At 43.9% G+C, this 17,195-nt stretch overlaps 1 protein-coding gene across 1 annotated transcript in view; it reads left to right on the top strand.

Moving 5' to 3' along the window:
- The window catches only part of LRRC56 (leucine rich repeat containing 56), a gene marked incomplete at its 3' end in the record, with an annotated part of 63,984 nt that extends 46,990 nt beyond the window's left edge, over nucleotides 1–16,994 (top strand). Inside the window, exons 5-13 of the mRNA XM_082316643.1 lie at nucleotides 2,078–2,174; nucleotides 2,588–2,785; nucleotides 6,938–7,115; nucleotides 9,173–9,373; nucleotides 10,784–10,848; nucleotides 11,998–12,128; nucleotides 12,888–13,081; nucleotides 15,666–16,032; nucleotides 16,802–16,994. Coding sequence (XP_082172769.1) covers nucleotides 2,078–2,174; nucleotides 2,588–2,785; nucleotides 6,938–7,115; nucleotides 9,173–9,373; nucleotides 10,784–10,848; nucleotides 11,998–12,128; nucleotides 12,888–13,081; nucleotides 15,666–16,032; nucleotides 16,802–16,994 — 1,624 coding nt within the window. The remainder of the gene's footprint in view (nucleotides 1–2,077; nucleotides 2,175–2,587; nucleotides 2,786–6,937; nucleotides 7,116–9,172; nucleotides 9,374–10,783; nucleotides 10,849–11,997; nucleotides 12,129–12,887; nucleotides 13,082–15,665; nucleotides 16,033–16,801) is intronic.
- Between the last annotated feature and the right edge of the window lie 201 nt (nucleotides 16,995–17,195).

The following is a 17,195-nucleotide window of genomic DNA, read 5'->3' on the forward strand; positions in this document are numbered from 1 at the left end:
GAGGTAAAGTAAGTTTGCAGCAAGTTCACAGAAGGAACCGTATTGTATAAACATGAAGGGAGTTTCTGTGTTTGCGTGGCTTTCTTTATCCTTGTGTCTGTGTACTAGACAGCAACGTCCTGTGTCAGCATGGGCAAGCTGCCTAGATGCACAAAATTCAGCAGAGGAGTTGTGGTTTATGCCAGTTGAGGGTTTTCTCCTGTAAGGAGGAGTGGCCTTACACGGAAAGAGATGTGCCGTGTGACTGAGATTTTTCTTGTTTGCTTTATTCTGGCCATTAGATCAGCTGCACTGTTTGCAATTCAAAGGCTATAAAATGTTAAGTAAACACATTGTATGGTGCATCCATCACGAGCTTACTTAAATCTGCAGCATCCAGGGAAGAGATGATCAGAGGCACCCAATGCCTGGGGCCCCTGCAGTGGTAGAGGATGGATGAAGTGAGATAGGTCTGAATGATGCCTGTGGACAAACCATGCCCCAGAAGGCAGGCGCGTGAAAATCCCCAATTTCACCCTAGAAACTTCTGTTCGACCCTGTATTTGGCAAATGGCAGTAGAGAGACATCTGGGGATATATTTCCGTGTATCCATCCTTTATTCAGCCTTCTGCCGTCTCCTTTCTCCTGATGTGGCCCTTCCCAGGTGTTCAGATGGTAGAGAAACAACAGAAAACACAGACAAGAATATGCCTATCCCCACTTGTAGAAGCACTCCTTCCTGACCTCTTCGACTGGCTGGCTCTGCAGTACCCCTGAAAGGTTTTTTGCTGCAAAGCTGGATCAAAGCTGCAGGAGGTTCTCAGAGGGCAATGCAAAGCTGCTCTTTTTCCCCATGGTCCATAAAGAGAAGACATGAGTAAGGGAACTGTTACGTTTATGCCAGTATCAGAAGGAACCCCATGACCATATTCTTTTATTTTCTGCAATGTTCCTTAGACAGTGCATTAAATTATATATTATTTATTATAATGTATATTATAAAAATGGATGTTGTAAAAGATAGCTAATCCACAATTTTTAAATCCAAGAATTTCTATTTAAGAACTATTTTAGCTGTTTGGATGTGGTCCTGGGCAACTGGCCCTGCCTGAGCGTGGGGGTTGGACAAGATGACCTCCAGGGATCCCTTCCAACTTCAACCATTGCTGTGATTCTGTGAACTCCATGCTAGTCTCTACCTCCTCTGATTGACAAATTGTCCTTGTATTTAGTTCCCCTCTGTTTAGTTCTTTATTATTGAGATAGTCTGATATTATGGCTACAGTAGAGAATTCTGAGCTTTTGTTTGATTTGGGATTTGATAAAGTGTTGTGTTTTGTTTATGTTTGAGTAGTGGCTTTATGCAACTTAATGTTACCAAAGATGGAAGGTGGTTAAGCCCCTAATTTGATTTGCCACCATTTTGACATTTTGCATTACCTTTGTATTATGCACTGTTGCAATGTCAGTGGGACATTACACATGCATGGAGTTAAGCAGGTCAGTATGTGCTTTTCTGGGTTAGGACCATAAAGTTTGGAATTCATACAAATGATCCCTTATTTATATTTTGCTAGACCTAAAGTGTAGGAAAATAGGATGGAAAGGATTATAATTTTCTGCTGATTCAAAAAATGTTATTTGGCAAGAGTGCTATTCCTTTCAATCACAAAATCAGAAGAAAGGTAACTCCATAAGAGGACAGAGTGAGATGACTGTGCAATCAGCTCAGATATGTTAATTTGGGGTTATGTGTGTAGAGCAAATGATGCCAGCATAAGCAAACCTCACTTAATTCTTAGCAATTACCTGTGATTTATGACAGAACTACCATGATGTAGCTCTTGGAAGAATCTTAATCAAACTGAACTGGGGTGGCATGTTGCCATACAAGAACAAAGATGCCTGTGAGAGAGAGAGAGAGAGAGAGTGGTATAATTGTTATTCTCCACCTTTGAAGGTGAACATTTTAATGACATTTCTTGTAAACAATGTGAGATTTCAAGGAAGTAGCAGTGGCCTAGTCTTAGGAAAAAGAAAGCAAGCCTTGAGTTCCTTCATCCATTCAAATAGAGCTTGAATTGTTTCTTTTATAAGGGATCTTGGAACCACATTGTCCCATCTCCACGTCCTGTGGATGGCTCGCTGTCGGCTCTCAGATTTAGATGGGATCTCTTCCTGCAGCTCTCTAAAAGTAAGTATAGATGTCTCCCGCCAAATGACGATCTCAAAACTATCTTCAGTTGATACTCTTCTCTTTCTTATAGTCTTTGTTCTCTTCTCACCCTCTGTTTTTCTAAAGGACTTTGGTTGGATGCCTTGAATTGCATGTGTTTGTTAGTTTAAAAGACGCTATAGTATTTTTTTTTTTTAAATGAGGTGTAACATTCAGGCCTAATCCTGAAGATGCCTAATGCAGCATAGGATTCGTTGCCATATTAGCCCTAGTTATTTAAGGCAGCAAGAGCCACACTTGAAAAATGTTCACTTCTGTGCTGATTTCATGCTGTGCCATGTAATATTTCAAATATTAGAAAATATTTTGTGAATCTTGAGTGTTTGTGCAAGCCTGTGGTATACATATTTATTCTGTTTACTTCTGCTGAGGAACTCTACATATCCTATAACAATATCTCTGACCTGAGCCAGCTGACCTGGTTGGAACACCTTGAGGTTTTGGACCTGGAAGGGAACAATATTGAGGACATCAACCAGATGCAGTACCTGGGACTTTGTTGCAAGCTGAGCCGCCTGACAGTGGAGGGCAACCTTATTTGTCTGAAGCCAAATGCAGAATCTGCAGAGGTGAGGACTTGGTTTGCACATATTGTGTTAATTTTTGTCAGTGCTTTTTTAGTTTGAGGTGGAAATGAGAAACGTTTCTGCATCTGCCTATTGTATCATTCTGAGTCATCAGTGCATCATAGGATGCATTTCCCATCTTTCACTTCTGTTGATTTTATCCTCTCATGGGTATTGTCTCCAGGATGAGCACCAATGAAATACAAGGAGTGCTAGTAAAGACTCAGGCCTGTTTCCTGGCAGTGGGTTCCTTCTTACCTGTGAGAATGGGATTAAACTAGAAATCAGCTGTTCTGACCCATACAGATGTTCTGTCTTCTCCCAGCTTGCAGTGCAAACAGGCATCTTAAAGGAAGGCCAAGGAGAGCATGGACCCCAGCTGTATGGATCCTGTAGGGATCTTGCAGCAGGTTAGAAAGTAGCCAATACTTTTCTTACAAGATGTGCCAGTTGCAATGTCTCAATTAGATATCTGTCTCTGGGCTTTTGCATTTCTTTTGGAGGCTCTCCGGTCCAACAGCAAGTGGTCCAGGACCACCATGCTCAAAAGTTGAACCCTCAGAAAAACGATGCTTGAGATAACTAGGAAGAGCTATATTGTAGGAACTGCTGCTTGTCCTTTCCCCTGAAAGGTTAAAATGAAATGACCAAAAAGACCTTCAGCAAAAGCTGAAGATACAAAATACAGTGACTCACCTCTTATGTGCTGAAATGATAAAATCATTTCTGCGGAGGTATTTTGTTGAGGGCATAAGATCCTCTGCGTCACAAAGATGAAAACACAGTAATACATGATCTGCTTTGGGTTCCAGGGCACTCAACAAGAAAAGTAAGGGACATCTAATTCTACATGAACAGTTTCAGAGCTGTATTACTCTCTCTCACTTTCCTCTGCTTCAAAACAAAGCATTGTCGGGATATAAAAACAAGCATCTTGGCATGTACTGAAAAGGTAACTGGTGGAAAATCAGAGTTTAAAAAACTTGGTCAAGTAAGACTGTTCCTCATTTTGGTCACATAATGTCTAATACATATCATCAGATGACAGTTTATGGCCCACATATGATATGTTGTCATCCAGGTCTTTTGGAAGGTCACAGGCCTATGCACACACATATAGGTACGCAATACACAGCACTCACTAAGGATGGCGCGATCCCCAATGGCACTGTAAAAAGGGGTTAGAAAGCAGAGCAGGAGCTGGCGCTGTGACTCCACTGTGCCACGTTCCATAGCTTCGCTGTGTCTTTCAGAGTGATCGTGCCCATGCTGTTAAGTTGCATAAAAGTTTGGGTTTGATATTTGTCCTGGATTTAGACTTGAAAATGAGGTGCTATCAGTAAAACTCAATCGTGTAGTAGAGATGTGCATATTTTTAATCTTCGCACTTTTTAGATACATGAGTTATTAGCATTTTTCAGATGTAATTGTTGGCTTGATCATATCCCTCAGTAAAAGGAGCCACAGAAGGTAGTGTTTTAGCTATCATAATTTTTCTCTGTGGAATCCAAAAGAAAATATTATATGCTTGCCTTTCTGTTTTGAACTGGTAGAAGTATACTTCAGAGACCACACTTGTAACTATTTATAACCAAAATGGTTTCTCCATCAACATTTCTCCCTTATGGAAGATGCAATCATGAGAGGAAAAAACACATTCCTACAGTAAGGAAGCACTGCCTGCTTCTGATGGACAAAGCACGCCTACTTACTCTTTTACTCCCACAGAGACAAATACAACTTCTGACACTTTCTTATCATAGCTTCCTACCACGAAAATGGTGCGGTATATCCTAACAGCATAGAAAGTCTGTTTCTACTCCCTTGTCATTCCTGCTCAACAAAAGTGGTATTTTTGGAAGATGTAGTTTTCACTTGGCATCTTCAGTCCTTAAATGTACTTGTAATGGAGAAGTGTCAGATTGCCCTTGGTTTGTTTAGCTGAGGAAATTAGTCCTTGCGATGGTGCTGCACGTCGTCGTGTAATGGGAGTTCAAAGAGGAGAGTTCACAGAGGTATGTGGTAGTGCGCCCCACTGCTCTTTTCCACGCTGAATGGCTGTCTCTACCCCTGTGCAAGTAGTTGCATTCAAACGCTGGCCAGAATTTGGTGAGGGAGTCTGCACGACAGTGTTTTTGACACGGAGCTGTAACAGAGGCAGACTGTAAGTTCACTGTAGTCTCCCACCCGGTCTCCGTGTTGGGAAGCTGCTCAGCCCTAGGCTGGTTATAAAGCTGTCCCTGCCCTTGGCTGCTGAGAGCTTCTCCACGGGCTTTGTCACTTTCTGGGTTTCAACTGATGTTGTTTGCATTTCTTCAGGGTATAGAAAAGTCACCTGAAATATAGAAAAGAATAGTTGTGGGCTTACTTTGGTGTGCCTTAGATGGCCAGCTCTAATTCCTCAAGCTCCTTCTTGTAGCCAGGCGCTTGCTACAGCTCTGTAAAAGCTCTCCTATTTATTTACTTTTAATCTACAGAATGGTCCAGCTAAATTTACTGCTTTTTCTTCAGATGGCCTGTTTGCTCTCTGTAATTTGATTTTCAGATGAGCTCATCTTCCCCTGTTATCTAAACCAAGAGCAGCAACCTGATGATAAATTCGACAGCCTCTGTTGCAGTAATGTAACATGAGTGTAACACGATGCTTCTCTCCAACAGGACATGGCTGGAAATTGGCTGTAGCCCAGGCACTGTTCAGAATACATGTGGTACGGGGTAGCATGGCGATTGATTGACTCATTTTCTAAATTAAGGTTAAAGGCTTAGTTAGAGAAATATAGCGGCTGCCTCTTAACAACACAAACACACACTTTATTTGGTGAGTTCCCTCTGCCAGCCTCGGTGCTGCATCGTGTGGAGGGAGGGAGCACACAGCCAGCCAGGTCCCACAGAAAGATTTCTGTTTGTGACAACTCCGTGTTGAATGAGGATGTGGCTTTGTGGTGTTTTCTAATATTGCATGCAATGTCTTGAAAAGTGTAACATTTATCTGGATGAAGCAATTGATTTGTAGGTACGTGTCCATTCATATTCTGCCACTACCAGTGCACTCTTGCTTTAAGTAGAAGAGATCGCCATCACCATTTGCTGCCATTTGTAATCTGAGACTATTCTAACCAAAAATATTCCCATGGCAAAACAGCATGACCCAGTCAGCCCTGAGGTATTGCTATGTTTTCCCAAAGACAAATGTGCTACGTAAAGGTGTTTTTCTACCACTGAAATCCACCAAAACAGCCTAATTCAGAGCGTGCTCTGAGCACAGTTGTAACTGTTCTGGATTGGCTTTGCTGCTCAGAGGTCCCCAGACATTAGCATGTGCTCATGAATCATTTTATAATACATCAGCTCCACCCACGCATGCAGAAGGGGGCTGCACCCACGCTTTCCCCCATGGCTGTCACATTGAGTCCATGTGCATTGGGAGCAATCACGTTGTTTTTCCAGCACACAGAAAAGAAAGCAAAGTCCATTTTAGCCTTCTGTGCACCTGCTGTTGGCATGCAACCTCTTGCAGAAGAAAGCGTACTTTGAAGTAAGCCATCGCTTCTAACAGTGTATAAAATCACACACCAAGCCCCTGAAGACTGCTTCAGAAAATCAGTGCAGTTCATTCACTGTAGCTGGTTTATGGGTGTGCCTAAAAACACCATCCATGGAAATACTCTTTCCATCAGCAGGTGTAGCAACACTCATAACATATTTTCAAGTCTTCCTGTTACCTGAGTATTGATGCAGCAACCAGAGAATCACAAAAGCCGGGGGAGAGGCTGGCTGAATGCTGAGGGTGCCCAGGCTTTCCATGGGCATCAGTGGCCTTTTACACTTTTGTACATTATACATGATATAACAAAGACAAATGTCAAAGTCATCAGTGGGTAAACAACAAAGGAGCCTTTGGGCAGGGGCCATCTGTTTGCACTGCTCAAGACGTGTTCATGAACAATTTGAGTAGAAATTATGTGAGGAGAAAACACAGTGAAATGAAACTCCTGGCTGTATTTATTTCTGTTGAATGAGATGAATAGGTTTGCCTCATAGAAGGCGTTTCAAGTTATATGGCAGTCGTACAAACTGAATACTGCTGTGCTGCTGGTGGAAGTCCACAGTCTGTTGAATAAACTGTTCAAGTGACCACTTTCTCAATTTCTCCAGGAACCAGATTATAATTACAGAGCTGAAGTAAAAAAACTCATTCCCCACTTGGAGTATTTGGATGAAATACCAGCAAGCCAGACTGCTCTCCTTCCTTCCAAGAAGATGCATGAGGATTGGCTAATCATCAAGGAATCCGTCAAGGAAGGTGGTTTAGCTGGAGGCATTTCATGGTTAGGTATGTCAGGTTTCCTACCAGGGTTCATTTTTTCAGGTTATGATGTGTGAAAAAGAAAGATGAAGAGCAAGGTGGCCTCTTCAAAGCCAACGTTTAATTATAGCGAAGGGACAAAAGATGTTGTCATCTTCACTTGGGAAATGAGGAAGGTGGAATTCAGCACAGTGCAGATTTAAATGAAAGCTGTCCTAAGCTGGGCATCAAGACCAGAAAAATGCAGACGACTTCTAGAGCATCAAGCAAATCCAGCAGTCGCTGGGAGTCTGTACTTAGCATTCATTCTGCATGATTGTAAGAAGCAAAGCTTGGAAAGGAATGTTTCAACAACAGCTGTTCACAGCCCTTTCCATGGTAGCAGTCAATCCCATGTAGCGTGGATGTAGCAGGATTTCCTACTCCAATTTCATAATAGGAAAGGCAATTTTGTCACCACCCCTCAATGGTAGCAACATCCTAGCAACTGAGATTGCGTGGTCTCTTAATAGATCTGTTCCATTTTCTTTGCCTCTGTGATTAAGTCCATTACATTCATTAGTAGAGAGTAAATGGTTTGAAAATAAATCTGTTGTCCCCTTGCCTGTAGCCTTGGTTATAGTTCAGATGTCCATGCTTTTATGTATTGTGCTGCATGCACTTTACCACGTACCATTAAATATTACAAAGTATTTCCTATAACTGCTCCCGTTGCTTCCCATTAGTGTGGGCAATGCAGTTGTCTTCCCAGCCCCCCTAGTTGTGGTTTGCCTGCCAACTGTACTCCATTAAAAATTTAGTTTGTTTTGGAATAAGTACATATGTTTGTCATTTATTTAATCCCTGTGGGTCCAAATCATTAGTTGTAATAGTAGTTATGGTGGGGAAAAATCCATTAAAATCTGATCCCTCAGTGATCCTGCTTTGGCAACACAGCTATGGTTCAGAAAACGAGTTAACAATGTGGGCTGACAGAAACAGTAGGGACGGAGCACAAAATTGTGAATTCGTATTGTTTCCTCGTGTAACCAGACTTACATTCTTGCCTTCAGCTCTGAACGGATGAGCTCATATGGTCAGGTTCAGACATCCCCATATTTTTTTCTTTCCTATAGCAATGTTGACTCTGGTACTTTACATGCACTGTGTATTTCATGGGTTTGTATTAACAACTATGACCAAGATATTTTAAAGGTCCCTAACACTCAGCTCTTAAAGAAATGGCCATATTATTGCAGAGCTGATTGCTCCACTGTGGAGCTGGTAGATGCTCAACACTTTACAAAGCACGCTATTCATCTAGGCACTGAAATGCAATTCGCTCTCCTGTGGGTTATTGGCTGCACGTGCTGCTCTTACAGCTGTGCTGTGCTCCCAGGACAGCCGGCGGTTGGGCAGGTAAGAGGACAAGGCTCTGTCTACCTTCACTAGCTTTTGTATCATCCACCCTGCCCTGTAGCATTACGAAAACTCAGTTTTCACCTTTCTTTTTCCATAACTCCTGGTACATGGTTTGCCCTGATTGACTGACACCTCTGGTAAGGTGGCCGTCACCATCTGTGTTGTGTCTGGGTATTTAAGCAATATATTTTAAGACTGGGGACTTGGACTGTGCCTGTGGCAAGCCTGCAGTGGTTCCCCCACAGGCAGGTGGGCAGCAAATGAGAGGCAGCTTACTCTTACCCTAGGCATGCAGGCAGGGGACGTAGCAGAGGCCTGGCCACATCCAGGCTCACCTGTGGGGCAATTGGAGGCAGATGGCAAGCACGGAGCAGTTCCTGACCCCATCCTTAGCCAGCAGCCTGTCCCTGGTGCCCAGGAGCAGGAGGAGGGTGGGAAGAGACTTTGGTTTAGTTGAGGGTCCCCAGGTTCTGCTGTCTGCAGAGAACAGCTATGGGGGACTGCATGCAGCACCAGGAAGCCCACTGTCTGCAGGCTTGATCAATTCCAGCATGTTTCTTGCAGCTGCAATGACAGATTTTTCTGTCCCCTACAGCTCCAAGTGTGCAGCAGCAGTCACCATATTGGCAGTGATGGTGTGGTTTGCAGCCTTGCACGACTGCTTACATTAGCCTCTCTCTTAGATCCGTATCTTGGGGCAGTAGCAAGGCAGTCTGGATGGAGCCCAAGACCCCAGACAGCTTCCAGACCTGGAACCGCGCAGTGGTCTGCTAACGCAAGGAGATCTAGCAATGCCCGCCTGTTGTACAGTGGCTGTCCTCCTCCAGATGCCACTGTTTCTGATGAGCTGTTCCCAGAAGACGACTCCAGTGATCTGACACATGGTAATGTACATTTTTTAATCCTGTTCTTTTCCACACCTCCACCTCCTTCTGAATGTTATTATTGCTGATGAAAGCCTGGGTGCTTTGAATACCACCCACCCATGCTGCTGTTACATCAGGTTCAGCATATGTTTTTGTCCATGGGACTCACCTGCTCTAGCGTGGGCTTTCCTTTATTTCCCCCTGCAGCAGAAGGTGCAAGTCGTCTGGGCTTCCCCCTTCTCAGCCCCTCACCTCTGCATTATGTGCTGCTGTCCCTCTTGACAACCCCATACTGCAATGGTGCTCCCTTGCTGGAGTTGCCTTTCACACCTGTGAAAAGAGCTGTCCTGCTCAGTCCTTTAAATTACACGTCAGCCTAGCTGGGGCTCACTTGGTGATGCACATTCAGTCCCCATTGGATCATGTGCTCAAACGGTGTGTACTGCAGTCTCATACTGCAGCAGCATCGCTGCTGTCTAGGAGCACTTTCTTTTGGGTTTCCAGAGGTGGGTGCCTCAGCAAGAAGAGCCAGTTCCTTGGCTTCACATACCTGGTCTACAGGCGTACCACTGCCCTTCGCGCCCTGGACACCTGGAAGTACTGCCAAGTTAGCAACTCCTGGGGACAGCTGGATGGAAAGGGAGTTCACTTCTGGTACAATATTTGGCACTTCCCAAGACATCCTTCCCAGGCTCCTGGAAAGACCTTGACGGTGCAACTCCACCTGCCTGTAGAGTGCAGATTAGATAGGAAGATGATGTTTGCTTTTCCAGCGTTGTGGGCTGCTTCTCTCAGATGCCAGTCCTGCATCGGTTCCTTGCTGTAGGTAGGACTCAGGATGATGAACTAGATGAAGCAATGCAGTGTCAACAGCTGAGTGTGCATTCAGAAAAGTATGTGGATACCAAATATTGCCAGGGAATGAGACCATAATTTCACATGCACTTTAGGTAGCTAGCACTCCTGATAGAGACAGTTTCACCCAATGTTCACTGCTTCTTCCTGCCCCTTTGCTGCTTTGTCTCTTGTTGTGGCAAAAGTATCTGCATAGCCACATGGGTAACCTGATTCTGATCAAGATCCAGCTGAAAAATAACACAGCAAAACAAACAAACAAACAAAACCTGAAAAAGCATATTTAGTTTTAATCTGGATCTGTTCCCTGATCTGATTCACCATGTGGCCACACAAATGTTTGCACCAGCACAGTGGAGGAGGCAGGGCAGGAGCAGAAGGAGACAGATTCTGGTAGAAACAGAGAAACTGCCTCTTAAGCAGCAGTGTCAGGCCATGCCAGCTGACACTGTGAACCTACACCATGAAATATTATATCCTCCTGTCTATGGGAAATGATGTTGACTGATTTCAAAGACAGCACCATTTGTTAAACACTGGAGTAAAATGTTTTCTTTTTTCCTTTTTTCTTAGGACTCAGTCAAGTTATATGTGGGAACCCCACCAAGGCCCTTCGTGCAAGGAGGCAAAAGCTAGGTGTATGTTTTTCTTGTATACTTCATATTCCTGCCTAGTGACCCCCATAAATCCTGGGATAAACTGAACTCCCACTGTGGCTTGTGGTGGTTCACTGTCTTCTGTAGCCCAAAAGCCCCCCAACATGCAATTGGCCTTGAGGAGGATGGAGAGTTTCTTGCCCTGATGTTACAAAGGTGCCCATGTGCTAGCAGGAATTAACCATCAGCTGTAAAGGAACACATGAAAATCACGTATCGGCTGCTGGCAGCGCATTTCCTATCGACCTGGCTGAGCAAAGCACAAGGCAGGATTGCAAAATTTGTTGGTATTTCTACAACACCTATTAAGCAAAAGGTTTTTTTCAGCAGTGTTTCTTTGATGTTGGTGTAAATAGTCAGATCACTAATGCTGCAGGGTCATTCCTGTTGACTAAACAAACACAAAGCCAAAGTTTGTTCCTCTTGGCAGTGGGGTGGTACCCCAGCCCTGTGGGTCAGCCTGCTCATTTTGGCAGTAACTTAGTGAGAGGATACCCGTGTGCATAAGGGGATGCAGTCTGGCTCATCATGGTTAGCTTTCGTGGGCCCTGAGGTTCAACACGGCATGGATGCACGTGCATACATTTAAACAGGTTGTGCTAAATCAGGGGAACAGCATGCACAGGACACCTGCATCGCTGCACTGGCGGCAGCCTCACTTAATGCTGACACCAGATGTTAAAGAGCCACTGGAAAAAATGTGTCCCTCACTTGTCTCTCTGCTGCCACTGCCCAAGCACTGGAAGCTTTTCTGAAACCAATTTTGAACATTTGAGTGAATTACTGTGTGTTATAAACTAGGATGTGGAAGGGGTCTACAGTCATATGCTGAACGATGCAGTTTCTGTGGTACTGGTCTTAATATGCTTATTGGCATAGATGCTACAGGCTTATACACCAGCAAGATATAAATCAACATTTTTGTTACTGCCACTCTGGGTTCCTTAAGCTGTAACAGTGCACGTGACTGGGGCGTGGGGCTTCTTAAAACTGAAGAGCAAGAAAATGGTGAGGGGTGATCTGAAAACTCAGGAGTAACAGAGGACTTGATGCCTTCTAAAATCCTCAATCTAGAAACCGAGCTGGGGAGAGCTCCTGAGGTTATCGAGATAACTTCTGTCATTTTTGCAGCCACCTGCAGTGAGCCCTTTGAAACTCTGTGGTATGAGGACGGAAAACCTTTATGGCTCTGGAGTAGGAGGAGATCTGCACCAGGAAGATGTGTCCTCTGAACTGAGAGTATGGAGAGAGCAGCACAAGCGGTGAGACCGCGGGAGAAATCTTGTCATGCAGTAAAACAGGCATTCGTTTTCTGTTGTAATAATAAAATAAACTCTTTGGCCACCTGGTGGTGGTTTCAGGACATAGTTTTGGCCTCCTGCCTTCCTGTCCCTGAGGTGGCAATCCTTCTATCAGTCCTCCCTGCTGGGGCATCTGTGTGGTGGGCAAGGGAGAAGAAATCTGGGGGAAGCTCTGACCTCTCTCTAGAGCAGGCTGAAGACCAGCATGGGCAGGGTGGGCTTGCTTGCTTAGCGAGAGCAAGGAAATGACTTTTCATAACTAACTGGTAAAACATTCTTGGCCCTGACAGTGTCTACCTTCAGACAGTGAAAGAAGTGAAAGTGGATGAGGTTTTCTGCAAGCATCACATTGGCCTAACCATATGAAAGGCTGAAAGGAACATAACGCCATGCTGAGATTCCCCCATAGACAGATAATGTTTGTTTTGGAAGTAAAACTGGCTTTATTTCTCCAAGCTTACTTCACTGTGTAGTATTTTAAATGTGCCCCATTTCACTTGATCAACTTTAGGACACTTTCAGATAATCAGACACAGGCAGCTTAGATGGCTGATCCATTTAGAATTATTTTCCTTATCTCCAGGGAAGTGGGAAATCACAGTGGGTGACTAAATCCATTGTCTGGGTGTTTCCCTGTGTGGCCATGGCAAGCTGCACTTGGCTGGCTGCATATTCACAGCTCAAAGGCCAACTGAAAGTGTGATACTTGATGTTGTCCAGGTGCCTGCAAACAGATCAGCAAGAAAAAGCCGCCCAAGTACTGAAGGTAACTCTTAGCGATGGGGAAGAGGGTGAAGACTGCAGCCTGACTGACAGCTGTGAAGATGAGTTGAGGGAGATCTGTGATGAGGACCTCATTGAAAGGATTTCTCTTGGCTCTTCTTGCCACTCCTGTCTCTCCCAGTCTTCCTCAGGTACTGGACCTAAACCTCTGGGGAAGGGTTAGCATTGGGTAGTGAAACGTGTTACTAACAGTTTGTAGATAGGTGTATTAGTAACTGCAGTGTTTTATGAGATCTGGCTTCTGTGCTCTAGAGCAGCAATTTGGAAAGAAAGCAGGACATGGTGGCCTGTGTTGACCATCAGTTGATATATTTCAGCATGGATCTGTAGAGTTAAGAGGAACAAAGCTGATCTTACACCAACTTAGCATCAGGTCTAGAGGAAGGGTGTGCCTCTTGTCTCTTACCTTGTGTCATTAATTTATGGCAGGGCCAGGTGAGTCTAAAATACTGTTGTTCCAACTGAGCTATATTTTACCCCAGTTGGCACTGATGGAAATAATGGCTGAGCTAATGATGAAGGTTTAACTGGGCAACTGGGAATTCTGGAAAGATATGCAATCAAAGGGATGCATTCAGTAAAGAGTTTAAAAATGAAACATGCTCTTCTACTCAGGAACAAAGCCAAAGACCTCTCTGGGATTACATTTACATGAATGAAAGCAGAATTCCCACTCTTCACTACTTGTTGACTACCGTATTTGAGAATATTAAAAATATTAATAATTGTTATTCCAAATACATATCAAGTAGAGGAGCTTACAAAAGTACAACTTTAATCTGTTTCTATTGTTAATAATCACTTTTTTTTTGCCTCAATATTAGCATGTGAGTTTTCATTTTACATTTCTTTCAAGGGCAAAAATGGATCTATTAAAATTTGGAAAAATATAATATATTTTGGAAAAAACAGAAGTATCATTAAACTGTTCAAAGCCTCTGCGTATTAACAGTAATATAAACAATATCTCCTTAACAGGAACAGAAGCTGTTTGGAAAAATCTAAAGGAATGGCCTATTGTCCAGTGACCACAGAAGTCTTAAATTATGATCTCATGGTCTCTTTAGATTTAATCTGGTCTTCTTTAGATTTAATATGATTTCTTTAGACTGACTATGATTTATTATGATCTCATCATCTTTTTAGATTGAGTAGACAATGCCCCAAACATCTCATGGTGTACCAGTGTCATGCCCTATAGGACTATAAAAGTGAGTGGCTGGGCATAGATCTGCCCATCTTGTAACCAAATCTGCTAGGATTTGGTTACAAAATCAATGGAGTGGTTTGAAATCTAGCGTTACCTAAGGTGGGGGGCAGATGACCCAGATCCCAATTCACAAGCAGCTGTCCATAATAGCCAAGATTCAAATAATCACAAACACTCTGCCTTTGCCCACTGTCCTAAAGTGGCCTTTGCCCACTGTCATTAATAGACATATGTGTTTCGCAGAGCAAATACCTGATAAAACTTTAGCAACTGATAGATTTTATTCAGCAAGGCAGTTAAAAATACACTTGACCTCTGTGACTTGAGACTGTGTCAAGATTGGAGAGGCATTTAAATGCCTCAACACATAATTTCAGAAGTGTGTCCTACCCAATGTGATTTTCTCACAGAAGAACTTGTTGGTGGAAGCAATCTTTCTGACCAGGAAAGGACAAGTCATCTGAGCAAAACCACTCTTATGTAAAAGTGTTTGCAGCATCAGATCCATATAATCTGCACTCTTTGGAAGTTGTTGAGTGTTATTTCGGGCTCTTGAGTCAGGCATACCAGTCTTTCAGAGTGTCTTTACTTAAAAACATATAAAAACCCTATGAAATTTAGACATTTTTTAAACATATAGTATGATGGAAACTGTTCAGTGACAATTTTATATCAGCTTTATGTGGTTACGTCAACAGTAAAATACATCCCCATCAATTAGGAGCTATAAAGCTGAAGTTCCTGGGCCTGGGTTTTGGTAGCACATTCTTTAGATTGTGTTCCTGCCCTGGACCTTGCACATCAGGTGCTTAGATACAGTTGCTTCTTTTAATAGACAAGCGCAATTGGATCCCTGCTATATATGGAATGGTTTTAAGCATATATGCATCCACATTATACCCATAAGTCAGCAACAAGATTCTTCTTCTCTGTATGTTCTACCTGAGGATTACATGGGCTAAAATATGAACAGCCAGATAGTAGTCCTGCATGTAGTGCAATATTTTCCCTAGCAGTCAGGCACTTTCCGTAATTTGAAGGCTAATCTCAAGATCTTATTCTTACACCTCTGCCTCTGATTAAAAAAAAGTCGATCCACTCATCTGTGATTATCCCTGTGCCTTGAATTTCAGGTTGCTGGATGGGTTCCTCAGGTATTTAAAACAAGTCAGTGCAAACACTGGTCAGGAATGATGCAGGTATGATCCTGCCTGAGAACAGGAGGATGGGTGAGCTGGTCTGTCCCTCTTGAGCTGTGCATGGCTCATGAGCATTTCCAGTGCTTGGCACATCACCAGCAGTACTGGCAGGGAGGCTGCTGAGCAACCCAAACCCCCGACTATCAGAGGAAGCAATTCAGCAAGGCCAGCATCACTGTGTGCGCTGGGACACATCTGCCCACCCATCTGCATCACACAGCATTCTCCAAAACCTTTTGCTTACTGGGTTGGGCATTTAGGAGTAAGATGAACTGGTAAATCACTGCAATTCCCCCCCTGTTTCAGGTTCGTCACAGGCTCAGGAAGGTGCAGTGTTCTCCAACCAGAAACATTGTCTAATTCCGTCCCCTCCAAAAAGCCCTTCACCTGCATCTGTAACGGGTGTTGCAGCAAGACCCTGGAAAACAAGCAACCATAGGGTAAGACGCCTAAAAATACCCAGACAAGAGGAAGACAGGCAGTGGACACAGCGATGCCAGTCAGGGTCTCATCAAGAAACTTCAGCCCAGCCTCTAGGCAAGGAACTTGCTCTCCTGAGCCAGCACAGTGTGCCGGCTGCCTCCGGATCCCGAGGGCAGCGCCAGCCTGCTGGGACCACCGGCCAGCAAAGGCCTATTTCAGGACCAGCAGCTGTTGGATCAACAAGCATCAGGTATGTGTGCTGCCAGCAGCACACCTGCAGTGTGTCTGGGGAAAACAGGAGGGACTTCACAGCAGGAAAAAGCAAACTGTTGTCTCTGGAGTCTCCTGCCTTTTACTCCTAAAAGGAGTAAAAAAACCTCCTTTTAGTTGTGCTGACATTTACTTTTGATGTCTGACACTAAATGAAACATTTTCTCATGTTCCTTATAGCTCGAGCGTTGGAAATTTTGTATTTTCTTGAATAATAGCCCAGAATTTTCCTGTGTTCTTACTGCTCCATTCCCATGTTCCCCATGCAGGGCCAATGCCCATGTCTGTTGCAGAGTTCTTGTAGTGGTGCTTGTTCAAGACTCTCCCTGGGTAAACCCGAGGACAAGTTCCTGACATCCCACTTCATTTTTTTTCCCTTGAAACTTACATTAATTCATTTTAGAAAGAGCTTTGGAAAATAAAGTAGGCATTAAATAAGTGTCACATGCACCAAAACATGGTTATTTCTGAACCTGCTTACTGTAAGATTAGCATCATGTTGCTGCTTTGAAGAAATGAAACTGAGGAGCTGTGACATGACACCTTGATTTTGAAGTTAATGTGGTCATTATAGAGCAGTATAGGCAGAGAACGCATGCCTTGTGTGGGAAGCTGATGCGCCTTGTGCTGCTCCAGACCTGGCAGCTTTTGGTTCAGTTTTCAGAGCAGGAGATGGCAGAGCTGGTGGGGAGAATGCAGATACTCAGATCCAGAGTGCAGTTTCACCAGTGTTTCTCTCTTTTCCTCAGGCCCATCATGGATGAGAGCCCTCCTGGAGAGATCAACCATCACCAGCCAGCTGTCTGTTCATCCACAAAAGCCTTGGAGAGGTTTGGGCTGATGAGCGCCGCTTGGCCCCTGACTGCCAGGGCCATGCTGCAGTCATTGCCAGACAGACCCGCTGCCTCAACAACATCTCAGAACAAAAGTCCCCAGTCCTAGAAGACACCCAGGTGGCAGCGTATGTCGGAGCCATGTACACGGCACAGTCTTGAAGGACTGATGCTATCATCTTTCAGCTTCTTCTGCAAGCTAAACACAGAACTGTGCAAGTAGAGCAGTTCAAACAAATGACATGATTTGCCTCAATTAAGGCTACAGCTGGTCCAGAAATGCTTTCTTTAAAGAGCACCCGCTGATCAA

Source organism: Platalea leucorodia (assembly GCF_965183815.1).
Source record: "Platalea leucorodia genome assembly, chromosome: 7".
In the NCBI taxonomy this organism is placed as follows: Eukaryota; Metazoa; Chordata; class Aves; order Pelecaniformes; family Threskiornithidae; genus Platalea; species Platalea leucorodia.